Source organism: Pogoniulus pusillus, chromosome 13, assembly GCF_015220805.1.
Source record: "Pogoniulus pusillus isolate bPogPus1 chromosome 13, bPogPus1.pri, whole genome shotgun sequence".
Taxonomy (NCBI): Eukaryota; Metazoa; Chordata; class Aves; order Piciformes; family Lybiidae; genus Pogoniulus; species Pogoniulus pusillus.
Window position 1 is genome coordinate 24,092,202 of NC_087276.1, and position 21,941 is coordinate 24,114,142.

Consider the following 21,941-nt stretch of genomic DNA (forward strand, 5'->3'; position numbering starts at 1 on the left):
TGTAAATAAATTCAGATCTGTTGATGGGTGAAATCAGTGTTTGCTGAAGAGACACCTGCCCGCCGGGGAAGGGTTGCTCTTCATGAGGATGCAGCAAGGGGCTGGGTTCCTGCTGGCTCATTCACAGTCTAGGGACTAGATCTGCTTTTACCTGTCCCCACAACCAGGCTCGTCTCCCTCAGATGAGTGTCACCATAAGCATCAGGGACGGAGCTGCTTCCCATCCTGTGCCCACAGCATCCTAGAAGGACGGGGTTTTGCTGCTGCACCAGCTTCATGGACTGCTTCCAGCTCCATCCACCATTTCAAACCCTTCATGGTCCCTTGATGCACCATTTCAAACCCAACCTTTCCCAATGCCCAGCCAGGCTCATCTCCCTCAGATGAGTGTCACCATAGACCGAACAACAGAGCTGCTTTTTCCCTCCTGTGCCCACAGCATCCCAGAAGGACGGGGTTTTGCTGCTGCAGCAGCTTCATGGACTCCTTAACCCCTCAATCCACCATTTCAAGCCCTTCTTGATCCCTTGCTCCACCATTTCAGACCCAACCTTTCCCACTCCCCAGCCACTCTGTCAGCTTTGTATTGCACAAGGGTTTTCCTGGAGCTGAGCCAGATACATCCCCGTTCTTGGTAGCTCTTCCTGCAGCAGCCAGTACGGATTAGTGTGTCTCTGCGTTCGCAGAACTGGTTCTGGCTGCTGTTAAGCTGGGGTTTGACGTTTCAGAGGCATCTGCTGTTCCCTGAAGTAGGAACTGGAAGGTGATGTTCAAGCCCACTTTGCAGGATCCAAGCCTGTCTTTCTCCTTTGAGTGGGGAGGTTGGCCTTGTCTGGGGCCATTCCTGCACTGTGGGGAGAAAAACAGAGACCATTGCTCATACTGTTTTCTAGGACTTAACAACAAGGGATTAAGGGACTCTTCCTCCCTGGTTTTAAGGGAAAAAATGGATTCCTCTCCAGTTACATAATATTTCCAAGAATTCGAGATTACAGAGGATGGGGATGAGACCTTCAGCGTGAGCATGAAGCGCTGCTGGTGTCAGAGCTATTTTCCCCCTTCCCGTCTCCAGGGCCACCCCCTGGTTGTGGCTAGGCCATATCCTGCACTGAATGGATGGACCCTACAGCACCCAGGTCACACTGAAGAACTCCTGCTGCTTCCAAAGGAGAGACCTGCACTGTGGACACCCAGAACCAGCTACCTGCACCCCCAGCACCATGCAGGTGCACCCCTCTGGCTCTTGAGGAAGTGTCAAATACCAGGTGGGTTCCCTGTGTCCCTCTGGGTTTCTGGGATGCGTTGAGCAGGTTTCCTGGAAATGTGGTCATGCATCTGTACTCTGAGTTTCATGGCTTCAGTGTGGGACTTGCTGGGCCCACCTGAGGTTGGCAGGGGGGGTTGTTTGCAGCCTTGGGAGCTGCCACACGTGAGGCTGTGTGCAGATGCTGCAGGTAACGCCTCCCTTGATGTTTGAGCCATTTCTCCAGAGCAAACACCAGGAAAGGAGAGACTGGTTAAATCTCAACTCCTGCCTGGCAAGGATAACCAGGTCACCAAGCCCATCACACCACACTGCCTCGGTCACCCTGTCCTGCTGTGCAGTTCCCAGCTGTGCCCACCCTCATGCTCCACCTGGGTTTTCTCTTCTCAGCCACAGCTCCCCAGCACTTTCTCCACTCCCTGGAACTGAGAGGGGGGATGTCACACCAGGGGAGATTTAGACTGGACATAAGAAGAAACTTCTTCACTGAAAGGGTTCTCAAACCCTGGAACATGCTCCCTGAATCCCCATCCCTGGAGGTGTTTAAAAGGGGCAGAGTTGTGGTGCTCAGGGACATGGCTTAGCAACAGGCTTGGTAGAGTTAGTTAATGGTCAGACTCAATGACCTTACAGGGCTTTTCCAAGCAAACAATTCTGTGATGCTGTGAGACCTTTATTTGGGGTGGGAAGGGATCACCCAAAGAAGCCCAAACAGCCCCAGCAACGGGCATGTGTTGCAGATCCAGCATGGGCTGCTTCATCCAGGGACACTCGGGGACACGGAGGAGGCTGCATCCTGCAGTCCTCTCCCTGAAGGCAATGGGATGCCGTGGATATGGAGAACTGAGGACACATCCCAAAGGCCTTACCCTCCTTTGTGACCACCCTTAACCCTGCGCCCATGTTTGCTGCACTGCCTTCCCCCGGGGGAGGGACGGCCACCAGCCCTTACGTGGCAAACAAGCCCACTCAGGAGCAGGGAATAAACACATGGCGCAATCCAGGCCGCTCGCGGTGCCTCGGCAGGGCCATGGAGAAATCATCATTCCCCTTGGGCTCTGGCCAGGCCCAGCTTGCTGAGGCTGCACTTCTGCTCTTTGGGTCAATGGGGGCTCAGGACTCTGGTGCTGGCTCCCCCACCCGTCCTAGCACTGAGGCTGAAGCTCCTCACAGCTGGTCAGTGGGCAGGGGAGATGGATTTGCCTGACAGCCACTGGGATTGGATGCAAAAGCCAAACAGAGCTGTGAGCACAGGATGCTTGGGGGCTTTGAGGGGTAGTTTGGGCACTCACTGCTTTGTTATGAGCCTCTAAATCCAGAGAAGGCATAAAGCAGTCTCCTCTCTGCTGCTTGGGGAAAGCAGTCTGGGCTTTAAATGGTCACAAATAAATGCATTGGGGAAGAACAGCCCAATGGGAAGCTTTTTCCAGCTGGGTGCAGGTGATGCACCTGAGGCACTTGATCTGTCCAGGAGGACCTTGGCAAGTTTGAGGTGTGAACCCACGTGAACTTCATGAGGTTCAACAAGGCCAAATCCAAGGTCTTGCACCTGGTTCAGGGCAATCCCTGGAATCAGCACAGGCTGGAGGATGAAAGGAATCAGAGCAGCTCTGCAGAGAAGGGTCTGGGCGTGCTGGTGGCTGAAAAGCTGGACATGAGCCAGCACTGGGTGCTCACAGGTCAGACCCAGCCATGTCCTGCCCCAGCAGTGTGGGCAGTAGCTGGAGGGGGAGAATTCTGCCCCTCTGCTCTGCTCAGCTCTGCTCTGCTGACACCCCACCTGCATTGCTGGGGCCACCTCTGGGATCCTTAGCACAGGACAGACATAGACCTGTTGGAATGAGGACAAAGGAGACCACAGCAATGATATGAGGGCTGGAACCCCTCTGCAGTGAGGACAGGCTGAGAGAACTGGGATCATTCAGCCTGGAGAAGAGAAGGCTCCAGGGAGACCTTGTTGTGACCTTGCAGTCCTTAAAGGGGTATACAGGAAAGGGGGACAGACTTTTGAGCAGGGCCTGTTGTGACAGGACAAGGGTGGTAGTTTAAAATAAAAGAGGGGAAATTTAGACTAGATGTAAGGAAAGGCCTCAGCCCTGGAAGTGTTCCGAGTCCAGGTTGGATGGAGCTTTGAACAGCCTGGCCCAGTGAAAGATGTCCCTGCCCATAGCAGGGGGATCGGACTAGATGACCTTTAAAGACCCTTTCCAACCTAAACCAGATTATGATTCTATGAAACCATCAGTGTTGGAGTGCTAACAAATGCCAGGGCCAGAACCATCCTGCCTCTGCAGAGCCAGGCTTGAGTTTTATGGGCACCACTGGCAGGCTCCTGCTTTTGGGACCTGCAGATGAATGCAGACAGCATCCACTCCATGGGTTCCCAGGGCATGCTGCAAAATGTCCCCCAGTGCCAGGAGAGCAGCAGCACCCCATGCCCTTCACATCACCCCTGCGTGGTGACACCATCCAGCCCAGCTCGGTCCATCTCCACCCGCCACCCCGCGGGCCTTTACGCAGGGAGCCCCTGCCATGTGCCAGGGGACGCATCCCCAGGCTGTTTGCTTTCATTTGCACACCAAAAAGCCGCCTCGGGCCGGCCCGGCGAGCTGGCCGCGCTGCGCCGCCTCCTCCTTGCATCTTACTTCCAAAAACACCAGAGGAATGTGCTGCTTTTTCCGTGCTGCCTTCTTTGCGGTGGGAATCTGTTTACGGAGCACAGCTCCTTTCCAAAGGGGGGGTTGCGGGAGGGAGGCAGAGCAGTCGGAGTGTCGTCGTCCCCCAGCAAGATGTTGGCAGGTCTCTGCCTGCAGCTTTGCTTTGAAGCTGCACCGGCGCCGAGCATCTGTGAAAGCCTCAAGACTCCTCCATTCGGGTATTAGCACTGAGCGAGGCTCAGCCCTTGCCCAGCTCAACAGCCAAACACCTCCAGTCACAGCCTCAAGCCCTCCAGACTGCACAGCCAAAGCAGTGGGGTCAGATATGGGACCTAGACATGAAACACCTCTAGGCTCTGAGCACTCAGCACCAGCTGAGCATCCTTCTGCCAGCTCCAGCCTGCTACTGCCTGGCTCCCTGCCTCCTCCTGAGCTTTTTCTTTCTGTCCTATAACCCTGGCAGCCGTGGCTATTTCCATGGGAACCCTCCTGAAATCTGCAGCGGCTGGGGTCACCAAGCCTCCCTCTCCCCTCATGCCCTATATTCCAAGCCCAGTCACTGCCCGTCTCAGGTTACAGGTGACATTTCTCTCTAATCCCAGGGAAGCTGCTGCTCTTTGGAACAGAGCAGAAGGTGCTGGAGCCTGGGGACATGCCCAGGACATTCAAAAATCTTTGTCCTCGTCAGATGCTGGTAGGATGCTGCTCAGTCTGAGTGAACCGTGGGTGAGAGGATGGCATAAGTTGGTATGGAACTGGGAGCAGGGCATTCCCAGGGGTCCTCCAGCTTGGGGACTCCCAGTTTGGCTTTGTATGGAGCTCTTGACCCAATTGTGCCACATGGTTATTGACCATGTGGCCAACTTTGAAGTCCTCAGCACAGGATAGACATGGAGAGACTATTGGAGTGGAGCCAGAGGAGGCCACAGCAGTAATGGAAGGGCTGGAAGCCTTCTGCTGTGAAGCCAGGCTAGGAGAGTTTGGGATGTTCAGCCTAGAGAAGAGAAGGCTCCAGGGAGATCTTCTGGTGGCCTTTCAACCAGAAAACTGGAGACAGATATTTTAGCAGGGCTTGTTGGGACAGGGCAAGAAGTGATGGTTTGAAATTGAAGAAGGATATTCAGACTAGAGAGAAGGAAGAAGTTTTTTTACACTGAAGGTGGTGAGACCCTGGCCCAGGTTGCCCAGAGAGGTGGTAGATGCCCCATCCCAGGAACCTTTCCAGGTGAGGTTGTTTGGGACTCTGAACAACCAGTTCTAGTTGCAGATGTCCCTGCTGACTGCAGGGAGGTTGGACTGGATGAGCTGTAATTGTTCCTTCCAACCCAAACCGGTCTGTGATTCTGTTGTGCATTAATGCCACCCCAGCACACTGATGTTCCCATCTTGGGAGAGTGGGGCACTTGCATGGCTGGCAAGCAAAGCCAAGCCCCTGTGGAGTGGTGCCACCAAACCTCATCTCTCACCATGTCCTTGGTTGTCTGAGGCTGGTCAGCTCCTGCCGTGGGCGTTTGGTGGGTTTGTCGTGGCAAACACACACCAAAGGTGAGAGGAGGGGAGTGAGTGCAGAAAGTGTGGAGGCCACAGCATGGCACAATCCTGCTCCCAGGCACACGAATGGCATCTCCAAGGGAGCTCTCATCATTCCTTGTCTGGATGACTCAAGGAACTGGGGATTTGAGACACGTCTCAGGCTTTCAGATCCTCTGTTAATCAAATCCCAAGCGCTATAAGGAGTCAAGAGACGTGAAAAGTGCTACTAAAGAAGTAAGGGGTGGGGGAAGGAAACAAATAAACCCACCCCTCCCTGGTCCCCAGTGGCAGCAGCCCACTTCTGCATCTTATCTCATCCGGGGAAAACTGTAAGTTGTGAATTACATGCTGCTGTTGAAAAGCCTTAAAGGAGCTTTAGTAAAACGAGACAAGCTAATAATATAGGGAATGAATAGCAGCCTTGGATGCTGCATCTTGATTTAATCAGATGCTTTTCCCCAGGGCAACAAGCAAGAGCTATAGCTAAACCTCCCTTCCTTACGCAGCTGTTCTCCTCTTCCTCTGACCCTTCACTCCTTCTCCCATCCCAGGAGAGCAGCAGGGATAGGATGTGGAGTCCCACAAGCCCCCGATGCTCACTAGCAGCATTGGGAAGCACACAGCCCACGCTGGTTATTTGTGAGGAGGGTGACGAGCAGCATGCCAGGGTGCAGTACACCAGACAGGGAGAGGGTCTGTGCCTGAAGCACAGGTCCCTGTCCTGGGGGAGAAAAGTGGGAACTGGGGAGCCAGGAAAGCTGGGCTGGGGAATGAGTTTGGCTCTGTGTGCACACTCACGAAGCCCCTGCCCAGAGCCAGGGAGGGCCATGTGCTGCTGCACAGGGCACAAGGCCTTGGGCGTGAAGCATCTTAACAGCAACAATAATGAGCTTGTGTTGGATCTGCTCCCCTCCAAGGCCCAGGAAAGGCCATGGGGTCTGCATGTGCCGAGATAGGAAAGTCACAAAATGGCTTTTCCAGTTGTGGCTTTTTCACCACTTGGACCCATAGGCCCCAGCTGGGAACTGCGACCTGGCTCGACCCCGGAGCGGCCACGCTTCCCAGCTCTGCAGCACGCTCCGAAATCAAAGTCATGTTCTGATGTAATTGCTCCTTTCCAAGTATCCTCCTGCTCGCCTGCCCCTGGCTCGGGCAGCCTGATGCACGCTCCTGCCTCCGGGTACATTTTGCTTCCTACATTCTGCAGAGGCTGGTGCTGCTGCTGCAAGCTCTATTTTGCTGCCTGCACAGTTCGTCCAAGCCAGACCCTGGGGAGCCTCGTGTTCTGTCACCGGGATGTTTGTCTGACTTTCGTGGAATTTCCTTCCCTCTGCCACTTGCTCATGGCTGCTGGGCAGGTTCTGTTCGTTGGCACAGAGCTGGTAAACCCAGGAGGGTGCAATGAGGACAGAAATAACAAGAAACTGGGGATTGACCTGTGCTGAAGATGTTCGATTCCATTAAAGGTGTCTGCAGTGGCTGGGGTTTGTGCTCAGCAGCCTGCCTGCAACTCCTGCTGTACCAAGCAGCTGCATGAGCGAGCAAAAAGCCTGAATCCTCCCCAAAACCAGCTGAGTAGCAAAACACCCCACAAATGGCAGGGTCGAGCTCTGCGCTGGCGGGACTGCAGCCATGGGGGAAATGATATTTTACCTGCCCCCGCTTCAGACTTGGGCTATTTGTAGCCAGGTCAGAAAGAGGTGGTGATTCTGAACAGTCATAACCGTGGGAAGGCTTTGCCTTGCAGCGAGGTGGATCTTTTATCATCAGTCACAGCAGCCAGCTCCCAGCAAATGTGCTCCGCTTTCACCAGGAGATGAGTTTCTAGATGATCTTGGGGGACTCAGCCTAATGCCTCATAATGTTTCTCTTCTCAGGCTCTGCGTGACTCTGTGAGGAGCTGGGCAGTGGAATAGCACTGGCAGCACCCACATCCTCTCCCTATGAGCTCCTGCAGCCACCAGCTCTCCTCCACCCACATGGGATCCCTATCCTTGCTCCCAAGGAGTCCTGGCAGGGTGGTTTTTGTCACACCCTGCACCTCTGAGCTGAGCCCATGGGGTCTGGTGGCACATCTACTTCATGGTGTGCTCTTCCTCTGCTGTCTACAAAGAGCCTTTTAAGGGAAGCAAATGGATTTTCCACTTCTGAAGACTGTTAAGCTAAGAGGAAGCCTCAAGCAGGCTATTTTTACCTGTTCCCAGCACTATTAATACTTTTGCTGTTAACAACATACACCAATCAAGACATTTGATTTGTCTGACCCCCAGACAACACTTTCCCCCATCGTTTCCCACCAACTGCTTCAATAAAATGATCTTTCTGTTATTTTGAGATGCTACATTTGTGCTTTGTAATCAGCTATTAAACTCCTTCACCGCCTCACACACAGATCAATAAACATGTGAAACTGTCCCACTTTCTCTGCCCAAAGCATCCTTCTGCCTCTGCTTCTGGGCAGGATGGTTCCCTGCAGTCAGACACGGTGCTGCAAAGAGGCTGTTGAATCTTCTGCTCCTTCCCACCTCACAGACAATCGCAGGTCCTCTGTAAACCTTCAAACTGTGCTTAAATTGAGAATGAGACCACACTCAGGGGAGATGAAAAGCTCAGCAGCATCCATTTCCTGAGCAGTGCTGATGAAAGGCATCATGCTCCATGAATGTTTGTGTTCCTGCTGTCCCTGAGGTCCCTCTTGGTCTTGTAGATGAGCCTTCTCCTAGCTTGAACCTTATTTAAGCATTACTTTTTACTATTTTTTATTATTCTAGTAAGTCTTCTCAAGGTCTTGATTCAAACTTTGTCATAAAAGAGGAGCTTGGCTTCCCTTGGACCACGTCTCTCCATCACTGATGGCCCAGAGACCCCTCCTGGCCTTCCTTGGACCATGTCTCTCCATCATTGATGGCCCAGAGACCCCTCTTGGACCATGTCTCTCCGTCACTGATGGCCCAGAGACCCCTCTTGGCTTTCCTTGGACCATGTCTCTGCATCACTAATGGCCCAGAGACCCCTCTTGGCTTTCCTTGGGACGTGTTTCTCCACCACTAACGGCCCAGAAACCTTACAGCAGCTCTCCTATATCCCCTAGGATCATGGCCCGGGTGCTCAGCAGAATGCCAGGGCTGCAGCCCTGCTGTGTCCGGGGCTGGCAGTCTGCCCAGACCACCTCCAGGGATACCCAGCCCCCAGCAAGATCAGACCCCTGGTAGGAAGCAGCACCACATCCCTCGCCCATCGCAGGAGCTGCTGCCTGCTCTGCACCTGCATTCCTTCATCCTCCTCCCGCTCCGGGCGGTCTCCCCCGGCGCCAGCGGGGCGGCAGGACTCTGTTCCACCGCATGTCCCCAGGACAGGCTTCCCCAGTCCTGTCCGGGGCTGCACAGCGGGGCCCGGCCCGGCCCTGCCCGCGCTGCCCACTAGCGGGAGGAGTCGGTGCTGCAGCGGCACCGCGCTCCGTACCCCGAGTCCGGGTCCCCCCCGGTACTCCCTGCGCTGGTACCCGCCGCCCCGGATCTGGGGACCCCTTTTCGGTACCACTCGCTCCAGGCCCAGGAGCCCCCCGGGACCTCCCGCCCGGCGTCTCTGCTGCCGGGGCAGCGCTGCCGGTAGAAGGTTTCCGGGAGCCCCGAACCGGGCTGCAAGGCACCGGAAGCCCTCATGGAGCTGCGAACGGGGCTGGGCTGTGCAGCACCGGGAGCCCGCGCCGGGCTGCGAGCGGGGCACGTACGAAACACCGAGTTCTCGGGCTAAGTTAAGGGGTCGAGTTGTAAAAGAAATCAAGAGCCCGGCGCGGCTGCCAACGGGGCCAGGCTGCGCAGCACTGCGAGTCCAAACTAGGCAGCGAACGGGACTTGGGGCCCGAACCGGGCTGCGAAACGGACTAGCCTGCCAAGCCTAGGAAGTGAGAACTGGGCTGCGAACGGGACCAGGTTGGCCGGCATCGGGAGTACAAACCGGGCAGCGAACAGTCCGGACCGGGCTGCGATCGGGACTGGGCTGCCAAGCATCGAGAGTGAGAGACAAAGTGCAAGTGGGACGGGTCTGTGCAGTACCGGGCTGCGAACGGGACTGCTGGGTGCCCGTACCGCGCTGCGAGCGGGACTAAGCTGCCATGAACCGGGAGTGCGAACTGCGCTGCGAAAGGCACAGGGCTGTGAAGCACCGGGAGTGAGAACGGGGCTAGGCTGTGCAGTCATGGGGAGCACAAACCGAGCTGCCAAGGGGACTAGGCTGCCGAGCGCCGGGAGTACAAACCGGGCTGCAAACGGAGCAGAAGCCCAGCCTTGGTTGCGAACGGCGCTGTGTTGTGCAGCACCCAGACCCCGTCCGGGGCGGCGACGGGGAGCGGGCACTGACTCAGCCCCGGGTCGTGACGCGCCGAGGGGCGGTCGCTGCCGTCTGCATATAACGCGGCGGCGGCCGTGCAGAGCTCACACCGGCCTTTCCTGAGAGGGGAGAGGGGCTGAGAGCCGGGCTGGCATCGCCTTCCTCATCCTCATCCTCCTTCTCCATCCTGTGGGCACAAGCTGCCCCTTCTCCGGCTTCAATGAAACTGGCAGCGATGATCAAGAAGATGTGTCCCAGTGAGGCCGAGCTGAGCATCCCCGCCAAGAACTGCTACCGCATGGTCATCCTGGGCTCCTCCAAGGTGGGCAAGACGGCCATCGTCTCACGCTTCCTCACCGGCCGCTTCGAGGAGCAGTACACACCTACCATCGAGGACTTCCACCGCAAGTTCTACAGCATCCGCGGGGAGGTCTACCAGCTCGACATCCTGGACACCTCGGGCAACCACCCCTTCCCAGCTATGCGCCGTCTCTCCATCCTCACAGGTACTTGGTTCTGGAGTGCCAGGAGGAGGGGGGAGGTTTCTCTTGACAGATTTCAGGTGTTCTCGCCCAGATGGGGCACGTTTCTCAGGTCTCAGGAGAAGGGAGGTGGGATTTTGTACGTACATGCAATGGGCAACTTTGCTCCTGGCATTTGGTGGACAGGAGGATGTAGGACTCAGGTGCTGCCCGGTCCTGCCCTCCCTAAGTCTCTATATGGCTAGGCAGTGGGTCTTGGTGTGTTGCTGTCCCTGCAGCCATCTCACGGTCCCGCTTTGTCCCCAGGAGACGTGTTCATCCTCGTTTTCAGCCTGGACAATCGAGACTCCTTTGAGGAGGTGCAGCGCCTGAAGCAACAAATCCTGGAGACCAAGTCATGCCTGAAGAACAAAACCAAGGAGAACATAGAGGTGCCCCTGGTCATCTGTGGCAACAAGGGAGACCGAGACTTTTACCGGGAGGTGCAGCCCCGGGAGATCGAGCAGCTGGTGGGAGGGGACCCCAAAAAATGCGCCTACTTTGAGATCTCAGCCAAGAAGAACAGCAGCTTGGACCAGATGTTCCAGGCGCTCTTCGCCATGGCCAAGCTGCCCAGCGAGATGAGCCCCGACCTGCACCGCAAGGTCTCGGTCCAGTACTGCGACATCCTGCACAAGAAGGCGCTGAAAGGCAAAAAGCTGCTGAAGGAGGGGGGCCGGGGCGGCAGTGAGGAGGCGTACGGCATCGTGGCCCCCTTCGCCCGGCGCCCCAGCGTCCACAGTGACCTCATGTACATCCGGGAGAAAGCCATCGGTGGTGGGCACAGCAAGGACAAGGACCGCTGCGTGATCAGCTAGAAGCCCCCTGCTCACCAGGAAGGAAGGACAGAAAGAAGGGAGGGGGGAAAGATGCTCATTTCCAAATCGACTTTGGGCAGGCAGAAAGGGAGGGTTGCCTCTTCCCCAGCCTCCCTCCTCCCAAGGGATTTCTTTCATCACCTCCCTCCCCTAGGGTGGAATTTTGGGAGCAAGAGGGAGGCTTTGGAGGGCAGGAGGTGGGTGCCACTGGGACCAGCCTCCTCTGGGCAGAGAGACAGGGAAAGAGTGAGCTACTGGGCAGGATGATGGGAGGATGAGTGTAGAGGGTGAGGACCTTGGTGGTTCTTCCCCTCTCAAACCACCTAGCCTCGGGCACTGCCTTCAGGAGGGAGGGCAGAGGCCTGCCAGCGCCTGCTTGGGGCTTTGGGTTTGGTTTTTCTGTTGTTTTGGTTGTGTTGGGTTTTTTTTTTCACTTGAGAAGCTGTGCACGGACTCTGGCGCTGTGTCCTGTGTTCGTCTGTGTCTGCAAAGCACGTGCAGAAGACACTCCTAAGCTGTTGCAAAGACATTGCCGAGTTACAGCCCCGATGGACCAAAAAAACCTTAACTCTTGTTTACATTTGTCTTGTCTGATTTGCAAGATTTGGGGGGGGAGGGGGGAGGAAGGGGAGGGAGAGGGGAGAGTTTTTTAAATAAGACAACAATAGGCACTTTATGTAGGTATTTGTTTGTCGTTGACATGAACAAAACAGAATCTCCAAGTGTTTCTACTGTGGGTGAAACTTGATGTTTTATTTTTTCTACAAAATGATAATAATAATAATAAAAAAAAATCATCTTTTTAAAATGAGACCTGTGGGTTTGCCTTTGCTTCCTCAGCAAAACCAAATCCTCTTAAACTCAGACCTGAGCCCTGCTCCCAAGTCCTACGAACGGCCTCTCGACTCAATCCCTTTATTACCCCATCCTCCCCGACTCCCAGTGCAAAGGTTTCCGACGCTGCAAGCAGTCACTTTCTCGCCACTTTCTTGCCACACGGGGTAAGGAGGGGCCAGGCAGTCAGTTACTCAAACGGGTCACTGAGCCAGGATTCTTTCCTCATGTCACCAATGCCGAGTGACGACGCTGCCAGCCCTGCGACACGCCGGGCATTGGCATATCACTCACCGCAAAGACCCAGCCATCTGACATCACTCTGTTATAAGGAGCTGATTATGTTTCATGCTTCTTCCAGATTAACTAAACCCAGTTTAATGATGTCAACAGAGAGTGATTCATCTGTGCCCTGTCCAAGATACTGTTTTTATTTTGCAATGCGAGTAAAGAAATACTTTCTCGAAAGGTCACCTTTGCATCTGATGCTTTTTAATCTCTTCCTCGCAGTAACAGTAACTAGAAGTGAAAAAAGCTCTCCAAAGAACAGCTCTCCCCGGCTCCAGCTTCTGTTTCACTTCATTTGCAGCCCCCTTTCCTTGCCCCACCTCCGTGAGCCACAGAACAAATCTACATTTATTACATACCAATGGAAAAAAATAAATCTCTTGAAGCCTGCGTGGCTGAGGCTGTGAACCAAACCTCTGCAGTTTCGTTTGAAACTTGGATTCAAGTTAACAAAGTTAAGTTGTTCCTGTGCTAAGTGCCAGGCATTTCTTTGGAAACACGTTGTTCCTTCCAGCTCCTTATGTGTCCTGATTTCACAGGGACTGGCAGAAAGGAAAAAAGAAAGGGTAACAACCATCATCCAGGCATGAGACAGAAGAATTTATTGAGCTGGGATAGGCAATGGTTGGCAGCAAGGTAATTTCAGCAATAAAATAAGTGTACATTGTGCTGTGTTTACATTGGTGTTCTGCTTTACCCAGAATTTACACACTGGCACCTTCCCAAAGAAAGTGCTGCTGAAGTGTTCCAGCGGGGACAGAGAAATCTCCAGGCTACAGGTGAGTCACAATCATCCCAGCTCCCAACAAACAGTTATTTGCCTTTTGGTTTAGGAAAGGAAAGCCTCACCCAAACAGATCTCACTTCTCTTCTTTCAAAAGCATGAGTGCTACCCACCCTCAGGTGGTTCTCACCAGACACTCTATTTCATGAGCTGTTTTCTCACCTCTTTCACTGCTGACCCCTACCATCTTTCAGCACGACTCAGAGAACCATGAGACTCAAGGTCCTGCCACATCTTTGTTAGTGAGCAAGATGTGGGACTGCTTTCCAGACTGTCGTCTGCCACTGTAAGAGCTAACAGCAGGACAGAGGGCAGAGAGCTCTAGGATCTGTCTGAATGTGACATTCAAGAGCTTTCCATCTTCTGCTGGCAAATGTTCAAGCTACTCAAAGGCTTGTGTTTGTGGGAAATCCCTGGAGCACTTTGGATGTGGAACTGCTCCGTCCTGTTGAGCCTGACTTCTGTCACGTGGAATGACTAAAAGCTCTGGTCATTTCTGTCCTTCGTTTTGGTCTGCTTGCCCTTCCTTTGCTTTAAGAGCAAGATACCAAATGTGCTACCTACAAGCTGCACTCAACCAGTAAAATTTATCACCCAAATCCACTCCTGGTGGTCCCTGCTTTGCTCTCCCACGTCATTCTGCTTCCAAATAGAGTGATGTCAAGACAAAGAAGCTGGACCCAGGCCACACATGTCCTCTGTACTGCCAAAGTCCCAAAGTCCTGCCCCTGCTCAGGCCACATTCACTCAGTGACCACACAAGAGGGGCAGTTTGGAATTTCTGAATCTTTGCTCATCTCCTACACAACCATCACTTGCTTAAAAAGAAAGAAAGGGAAACACAAAGCAATTGAAAGCAATTCTTCCTCTTTCAACACAGCAGGCTAGAAAGTGCCCCAGAGATCCTTTGCGGGAGCAGGGTCTAACAGTTCACGCTTCCCTCTTGTGTTCCCTTTGGAGTTTTGGGCAATTTTAAGTAAAAAAGAATGCAGAAAATGTCTCCTTTTTCCTGCTGAAGTTAACTAGCAGGTACCCTGACCCTCACTGAGGAGAGAACATAACATCTCCTGCTTGCTTGAATGTAGAAAACAATCCTCACTCCCTCCCAAGAGAAAACAGGAGAGATGCCTCTAGAACTGTGCAGTCCTACAGCAGATCAAAGTCAAGGTCCTGCTGTGATCACCACACATGAAGCACACAGTGTTCTGGTTCAGCCTCACACCTGAGATCCCCCAGACACCACTTCAGAGCAACACCACCAAACACAGCATAAAAGAAAGAGAAGTAAACTCCTGCCACTTTTTGCTCCTGTTCATTCAGGAGAGGAGGTATCTCGGAGCCGGAGGGCAGAGCTGTGCCCTTCCTACTCCTTGGGGATTTCAAACATGCAGAGGCTCTTGTACTTCTGCAGCAGTTCGTTTTTGGTCCGCACCTGCTCCCGCAGGCTCTGAAGCTGCTGCTGCTGCTGCTCTGGGCTCACGCCAATGCCGGGCATGGAGCTGATCAGCTTCCTCATCTCCTGAAACTTGTTCTTGAGCTCATTCAGCACCTGGTGAACGTCTTGGCTGTCCTTGTCCATGCTGTAGAGGGAAGATAAGATTGTTGGGTTCTCTTATTGGAAAGTGAAAAATGTGCTTGGGCAACCAACACTTCCAATGCAACCAGAGCTTAAACTGGAATTCAGAGGGGAACTTTTGCTCTCAGTATCTAACTACACACATCTCATCCACCTATCCTGATAACTTGGGCACAGGTAGATATACGGACTGGGTAGCCTCTGGGGCAGACTGTTTTCCTGCTCATCTCCGATGCACAATCCAGTTACCTCAGGAGCTGGTCTGCAGCTTTGAAACATTATTGTGGCAGCAGCTAAATCCTCCCTCTGTTTCAACTCCCATATCTCTCTTTAGGGAAGGGAAGGTTACATATCTGTGTGTGTAGGCACCCGGAAAAAAAGATTTCAGTCTCACGCGTGACCTGTTGCTGCTGTAATACAAAAAAAAATCAATGCAGTCAAACAGCTTGACAGTGGAAAACAGAAACTGCTCCCCAAAGTATCAGAGAGCATCCAATGGCAGAGAAACCGGCACTTCAGAGCTTTAAAATGACTCTCTGGGGAAACAAACCTAATAAAAGAGAAGTGGCAGCTTATTTTTCCAAGAACAGCACAACTGGTCCTGCAGTCAGCTCTCTGCTTTTCAAGGACCCAGTGCTGCCTGAGACACTGTCTGCCCTCAAGCCCTCGTTAGTATCTGCTGCAGCTTTGTTAGCACCAGCGAGGAGTTGTAACCATTCCAAGCAAATCCGAGTCCCTGGTTCCAGGGTCCCTGTTACTAACAAGAGCAGGATTCGAATGGGCTTTGAAAAGTGGGAGCTCGTTCAATAGCCAGACCTAAAAATAAACCTGCTTGGCATGACCAGGACAGAGAGGTGCTCAATTAGAACTTTGGGGAATCGTGACACGGCTGAGAGTAAAACTTTTAACCAGATGGTGGCCACTGCTTTCAAAAGCCTGTTGGAACAAAATATTCATTACTCCCTTCTAAAGAAAACTGCAGCTGCTGCTCTAATGTATCCCCATTATGCAGTCACTCACGGTCAGGTCATCAGTGGAAAAACACAGGCACACACGCAACCCCACAGCACCTCTGGGGAAGGATTGGGGGATGCTGCCTTTAAACCACCCTACGGTAGCTGACAGGGTCATTCTCCCTGCTCTGTGTCTACCCAAGTCTTGTTCCCTTCTCCACATAACAGCCTGTCTGCCTGGTTGATCCATGGGAACAACTACTTCAGGTTTGGGGGTTACACAGCTGGGTTTCTTTCTGTGTGAAGTCAATGAGATGACTCCCTCTTTTAGGGACAGGGACAGGCAGAGATGAGGTGTGGGAAGAGGCTGCAGCTGCCTGCACACAGGGTTCAACACAGTGTCCAGCCACAGCCTGTGCTGATGAAGTGCACCTAAGACCTGCCTTAAGGCACAGTGTTCTTCACCAGCACACTCCCCACTTAGTGAAGCCATGTGCTGGGACCTCGGTGGCGCTGCTGTTGGACTGTCCAAGGTTGAAAACATCAGCTAGCCCTGCTTGGGGAAACTGTCTCTGAACCCAAACAAGAGGAAAGAGCACGTGTCCTTGGATGCAAGCAAATCTACGCCACACATCCCCGCTCCTGAGCAGAGTCACCTTGGAGATGTGTCTTCAGGGCTGAGTCAGTGTCAAAGCAGCAGGGCTGGGCTCCGTGAGGAGCGGCAGCGTTAAGGGGTAATACGTTTGCCATCTGTCGGGGCCAGGAGGTGACACGTCCCACCGCTTACCTCCACGGTCCTACCCGTCTGCAGCACTGCTCAGTGTATGCAAGGCTGCTCGAGTCAGCCAGGATACGCCATGTGCCAAGCTGAGGGAGCCAGGAGTGGGTGGCTCAGTGGGACAGGGCACAAGATAACCTAGGGACTGTCACCTGCAGGACACCATCACCTGCTTGGTGGCACAGAGAAATCTGGGATGTCTCAGCCCATGGCTACTACCCACTTTGGTTATGTACATGCATGCACCTCGCAACAGGCTTAGCCTTGCTTCTGAGGTCTGGCCAGGTAGGGAAAAATAGAGGCTGGGGGACAACTGCCCACTCTCAACATAACTGAGAGGGAAGTCAGAGGGTCTGGGTTCTCCCACCTGTTGTGTTTCTATAACCGTGTGTGAGGGGTATTCAGTTGGTCCCTGCCATGGCTCAGGTTGCAGAGCCAGTAAGGGGAAAGCTCTCACCTTCCAGACACACACAATGCAAGTGGAACAGAAGCAGGACACAAACCAGCCCCAGCAACTAAGTATGCACACAGGGAAAGGGCAACCAAGCCCACAGCTAATAACAAGGGAATTCATGATTCCCATGTTCTGTGCCTCACTCTGTAGCGTGCTCGGGTGACAGAAGGAACTGGCCTGGATGGATTTTCATGGCAGAGCCATGCCCCTGCTGGAACGTCAGACCATGGACATCCTGGGACAGAAATCACAAGTCTCAGGATCTCTGTACAAGCACCTTTTACCTCCACAGTACTTATCTTGAACTGGGAAAAGAACAGTTTAACTCATGCCACTACAGAAGCCATGCTTCTTTTTACAGCTCCCCAGAGGTGGGTTGCCTTCCTGCCCCAGAACTGCCTGTACCTTCTGAGGCTTTTATGAGCCACAGAGCAGAGTTCTCCAGAGCAATAACCCATGCAAGTACAATGCCCCTGCCTCTGAGTGTTAACACTGGGGCAGTGTACCTGGGCCACAGGAGCACCCGCGCTGCTCGGGTGACCCAAACGCCACCCAGGTACAGGTGTGACTCACATCAGAGAGGGCAAAGGAAATGCTGAGATGCTGGAGAGCATGGCCAGAAGCACTGCTACCTTGCCGGGGCACTCTGAGCATGCCGGCAGGTGGAAAGCACAGTTAGGAGAATTCCTATGTCCTACTGCCCATCCAGGGCACTCCAGGGATGCTGGGGGATGGAGAACATCATTAGGGGGGATCCCATTGCCCTGCTCCCTGTCCAAGGCACCGTGATGATGCTGAGGGTGGGAACCACAGCCCTGCTCCCCACCCAGGGCACTCCGAGGACGCTGGGGGCCAGACAGCAGCATTCGGGAGACGGTGGCCGGGGCAGGGAGGAGGTGGCCGGGCCCAGCGCAGGGCAGACTCCTGCGATGCCGAAGGGGAGGCCCGGTAGCCCCGCAGTGCTGCCGGTGGCCGTGGCCGCCGTTACCATTTGATGATGTCGTGGACGAGCGGCAGGAAGGAGAACTCCTCCTGCGGGGGCGGCGGCGGCAGCAGCAGCGGCTTCTGCTCGGCGGACGGCTCGGGCGGCGGCGGCTCCTCGGCGGCGCGGGCGGCGGCGGCCGATGCCATGGCGGAGCCCGGCCGGCGGCGGCGGCGGCGCCGCGCAGTGACGGAACGGGACGGGGCGGAGCTCGGCCGTGCCGCACCGCCCCCAGCGCCGGGGCCTCGGCCGGGGCCTGCTGCCGCTCCGGCCTGGGCTTTCTCCTGAGCCCAGGCCTGAGTGGGGCCTCAGCCTGGGCTAGGGCTGGCTCTGAGGTGAGGTTGGGGTGCTTGGCCTGGGCCCGAGCCGTGCCAGGGACTGGGACTTGGCCTGAGTCTGGGCTCTGCCCCTGCCACCCCTCAGCAATCCCTGCGCCCTCGGAGCGCTGCCCACCCTGCTAAGCACTGCCCACCCTGCTAAGCACTGCCCACCCTGCTAAGCGCTGCCCACCCTGCTAAGCACTGCCCTGCACTGGGCTCCGGGCGGCTGGCAGAGCCTGGGGGCCTGCTCCTGGAGGGCAGGGCAAGGAGAAGGAGGCCAGGAGCCATCCCGCGCAGGGCCGGTGGTACCTCCCTGTCCCTCGGTGTCACAAGCCTGCATCCCTCCCTCCCAAGCCAGATCGTGGGGGGAGAAATGGTCTGTTTTGGTGCAAATAACCACACAGGGCGCCACTGCCGCTTAGGTCCCAGCATTCCACCATGTGGGTTTTCTTCAGTTGTCCTCAGTTTGACTCTCTGCACTGTAGGCAGTGTGTGGGAGGCAGCTGAGTGTCAGAGGCAGGGTCTTTGTAAGGCCTTAAAGACAGATGCTTGGGTGAGGCCAGGCTTGCTGTCGGAGAGATGAAGCACAGCCGACAGCACTGGAGGCAAGCAAGCTGGAGCCTTGGCTGAGAGCCTGGAGGTCTGGGAACTGGAGGAATCTGGAGGAAGAGAAACAGAACTCTAGGGTCAGGGCTGTGACCGCTGTGAAGCCGAGAGAGGCAGAAGAAAAGAGGCTGCGACAGGACTGACCTGTGGGGGCAAGAGGTGGCTGGAGACGGACGGTGTGTGGTGGAGGCTGGGAGGGAGAGGGCGATGCCCCTCTGCATCTGTACGCCCTCGGTCTCCTTCACAGCACAAACGATCACAGCACTCGCAGCAGCCACAGCCGTGTGCTTTGCTCCCTGAGCTGGCGTAGAGAAAAGGCCTGATGTAATTTTTCACTAGGAACAGCTCCCCCCTGCCCCACCCTGCTCGGCAGTCACAGGCTGAGGGTGGCTGGGAAGGCAATTTTCTTCTTTAAACCAATTTCTTTTGAGAAGCATAGAGAGGCTATTTATGTCCCAAACGAGAGTGTTGGTAGCCATTTAAACACGTAGAGTGTTGACTCTTTGCTCTAAATATAGCAGATGCAATTGCTTACTTTGTTCCTACCGTCAGGAATACATCTCAGCTTGGGTGCTGATGCTGGAATGTGGGAAGGAGCCCAGGGGAGCCCAGGTCCTACTGAGCAGATCCCTGTGGCAAGGCTGGTGGTGTTTATGGTCTTTGACTGAGCCAAGCAGGAGGTACAGGATGCTGCGTCCTCTGTGTGGGACTGAGCCAAGAGGTTCATTTCTGTCATTTTTCATGGGCTATTTCTAAAGCAAGGCTTGATTCAAGCTCCGTGGGGGACACTTCCCTCTGTACTGTGCTGGGTTTAACTCTCCCCTGGACTTTAAGGAGGAGGGCGGATAATTGCTAGGCTGCTGGGCGCCTGCCTCTGGTGGGTGAGTCAGGCAGTCGTTGGAGCAGGTGCCAGCATGCAGATACCATTCAGCCGTACCTAAAGCACTGTCAATCAGCATTTCTTTGTGCCTTTCAGTCCCCAGTTTGGCTCATGTGGTTCCACAGCAGCTGGAACACACAGCTTTATCTGGCTGCCATTCCTCCCTGTGCCTGCCTCTCCTCTTCCTTTTCTCTATCCCTGTCTCTCCATCCCTTTTTCTATCCCTGCTTCTTGCCTTCTCTTTTTGGTGGGCTCCTTCAGCTCCCTCATCTCTGTCCTTTGGGGCTTGTCAGGTCTCAGGGTAAATCCAGGGGAGCACAAGGATATTTTGCAGTGGTGTTGTGGTTTGACAGGCTACTCCATCACTGAAGATGTTGGTGAATTGGTCATAGTCACCATTTGAGCATCAGCCTACACAAGGGGCACAGTAGGACCTATACTGTGACAGTGAGTCCATGTCCCTGGTGAGGACCACAGGGAGAGGTGAGACCTAGCTGACAATCTGGCAGGCAAGATAAGACATCCTTTGGGGCGTGCAGACAAGGGTTGACCCCAAGCATGGAGCAGTGCTGGTGTGCCCTAATCTTCACCTGCCCTTGGGGAGCTCCAAGCTGTGAGACTTTTGTACCCCTAGGGTGACTGATGACCTGGATTCTATCCATGTAGTACCTAATAAATATAATCAACAGCATAGAATCCTCTATCCACATCCCTTTGCAGTCCTGCCAGGCTCTCCATCTTGGACAGAAGGGCTGTGTCTGCCCAGCTGCTGTTCTCATTTGGAGCTGGTGGTCTGCAGTTCTTCCCAATTTGCCACCTGGAATTTTTCACCTACTGTCAGCTCCTCAGCTGAAGAGTTTGAATGAGCAGCCTGTGAAGCTCCTAGTGAGGCAGCTACAGCCTGAACAAAGATGCTTAGCGTTGAATGGAAGAATGATTTCCCCCTGGATTTGGTAATAAACCTGAAGTGCAAATGATCGACCTGCTCCTTGCATTTCATTGTGGAGTCTTTGCTGAACAGCCAGTGCCTGAAATGTGCCAATGCCTTCAGACCATCTGATCTCCACATCTTAAAGCCATCACATACACTGATTGCTCACCCCAATGTTTGGTCAACCCATTATCCTAAACCCCAGCTGATCAAATAATCCCTACCCAGAGCCTCTTCTGCTGTTGCCTGTTCCCTTTATGATACCAATGTTAGTCTTAATTTCCTGTCATTTCTGTACTAATTGCACCTCTCCTCTGCTTGCAAAGGTAACTTCAGAGAGATTTAGCACCGGTTATTTAATTCAGCACCAGGTGACTCTCTGCCTTTCACCATTTCCTTACAATAACTTACTGTTTTCATACTGATTAGCTGGCAGTTCACTGGGCTGTGCTTCTTGCTGCAGGACCATCTGGAGCTTGTTGTGCTGTTGCCACCAGCTCTCTTATCATTTTTTTACTGTGTGGCTATCACTAGGCTGAACTTTTATCTTTTCCTCCTGCTCCTGCCCTGCATTGTCAACCTGATTCTATTTTAAGCCTTGCTAAGCTGCTCTGGTGGGATAAGTCTGTATTGCTAAGTTGGGAAGGTGTTGTCAGGGTTGTGGCCACCTGGGATCAGCTGATAAGATTGAGAAGTTACAATTCCAGCCCTTGGCTGCGATCAGCAGCACAGAAATGTTGGACCTTTTGCTTTGTTCATGGCTGTGATCCTGCAACTGCTCAGATTCCTGGCCAAGATCCCCCGAATTTTGACCAGATGGGATTATGGTCTTGAGCTCTGCCCTGTCTTGAGTCTTGGGACTGTTCCAGGACCCCAGTGTCCCAGGCTTGGGGGATGCTGATGGGAATCAGGGGGTCATAAGTGGAGCTTCATCTTTTGAAGCCATCTTTTAGTCAAAGAGATTTAGGCCTTGGAGGTCTGGCTGGCTACAAACATCCAGCCTTCCACCATCACAAGCTCCCAGAGCTGCTTGGTGTGACAAGTACTGTTGGGGTTCAAGATCCAGCTCATGTCAGTATGCAGCATCAGCCACATCCAGAGCACCCCAGTGCTGCCTGGAGCACACTTTGGCAGAGGTGCTGGGCAAACTCGGCTGTGCCCAGTCCTGGTGCTACTGTGGGGATGAGGGCCTTTGTCCCACAGCCTCAGAAGATGCCATCCTCGGGGAGGGTGGGTGCCTCATCACACAGGGCAGGAGGTGGCACAGAAGTTTAGCCAAGCTGCCTGTGGCTGTGGGTTGGATGTCGTAGCTACAGGACATTGACCCAGCCATGAAGGCCACTGCTTCCGTGCACCAAGCCTCTGAGGGAGAATGGGGATGATTCAAGGGCACAGGGAGTGTCCAGTGCTTCTGTGATGTTCACCAATGCCAC

The 21,941-nt window shown here is 54.1% G+C and overlaps 3 protein-coding genes across 3 annotated transcripts in view; 2 read left to right on the forward strand and 1 right to left on the reverse strand.

The window, feature by feature from the left end:
* The window catches only part of PEMT (phosphatidylethanolamine N-methyltransferase), an 86,376-nt gene extending 78,604 nt beyond the window's left edge, over window positions 1-7,772 (forward strand). The window contains exon 6 of the mRNA XM_064153566.1: window positions 7,332-7,772. Within this exon, the coding sequence (XP_064009636.1) occupies window positions 7,332-7,350 (19 nt within the window). The 3' untranslated portion in view covers window positions 7,351-7,772. The remainder of the gene's footprint in view (window positions 1-7,331) is intronic.
* Window positions 7,773-9,880: 2,108 nt separating this feature from the next.
* RASD1 (ras related dexamethasone induced 1) lies at window positions 9,881-11,933 on the forward strand. Its single transcript, XM_064153568.1, has 2 exons — window positions 9,881-10,289; window positions 10,572-11,933. The coding sequence occupies exons 1-2, from the start codon at window positions 10,004-10,006 to the stop codon at window positions 11,120-11,122; spliced, it is 837 nt and encodes a 278-aa protein (XP_064009638.1). The 5' UTR covers window positions 9,881-10,003; the 3' UTR covers window positions 11,123-11,933.
* Window positions 11,934-12,823: 890 nt separating this feature from the next.
* On the reverse strand, window positions 12,824-17,925 carry MED9 (mediator complex subunit 9). The gene is made up of 2 exons (XM_064153569.1): window positions 17,778-17,925; window positions 12,824-14,608 (listed from the first exon to the last, which is right to left on the reverse strand). Exons 1-2 carry the CDS (start codon window positions 17,918-17,920, stop codon window positions 14,392-14,394), a joined length of 360 nt encoding a protein of 119 aa, XP_064009639.1. The 5' UTR covers window positions 17,921-17,925; the 3' UTR covers window positions 12,824-14,391.
* Window positions 17,926-21,941: the final 4,016 nt, after the last annotated feature.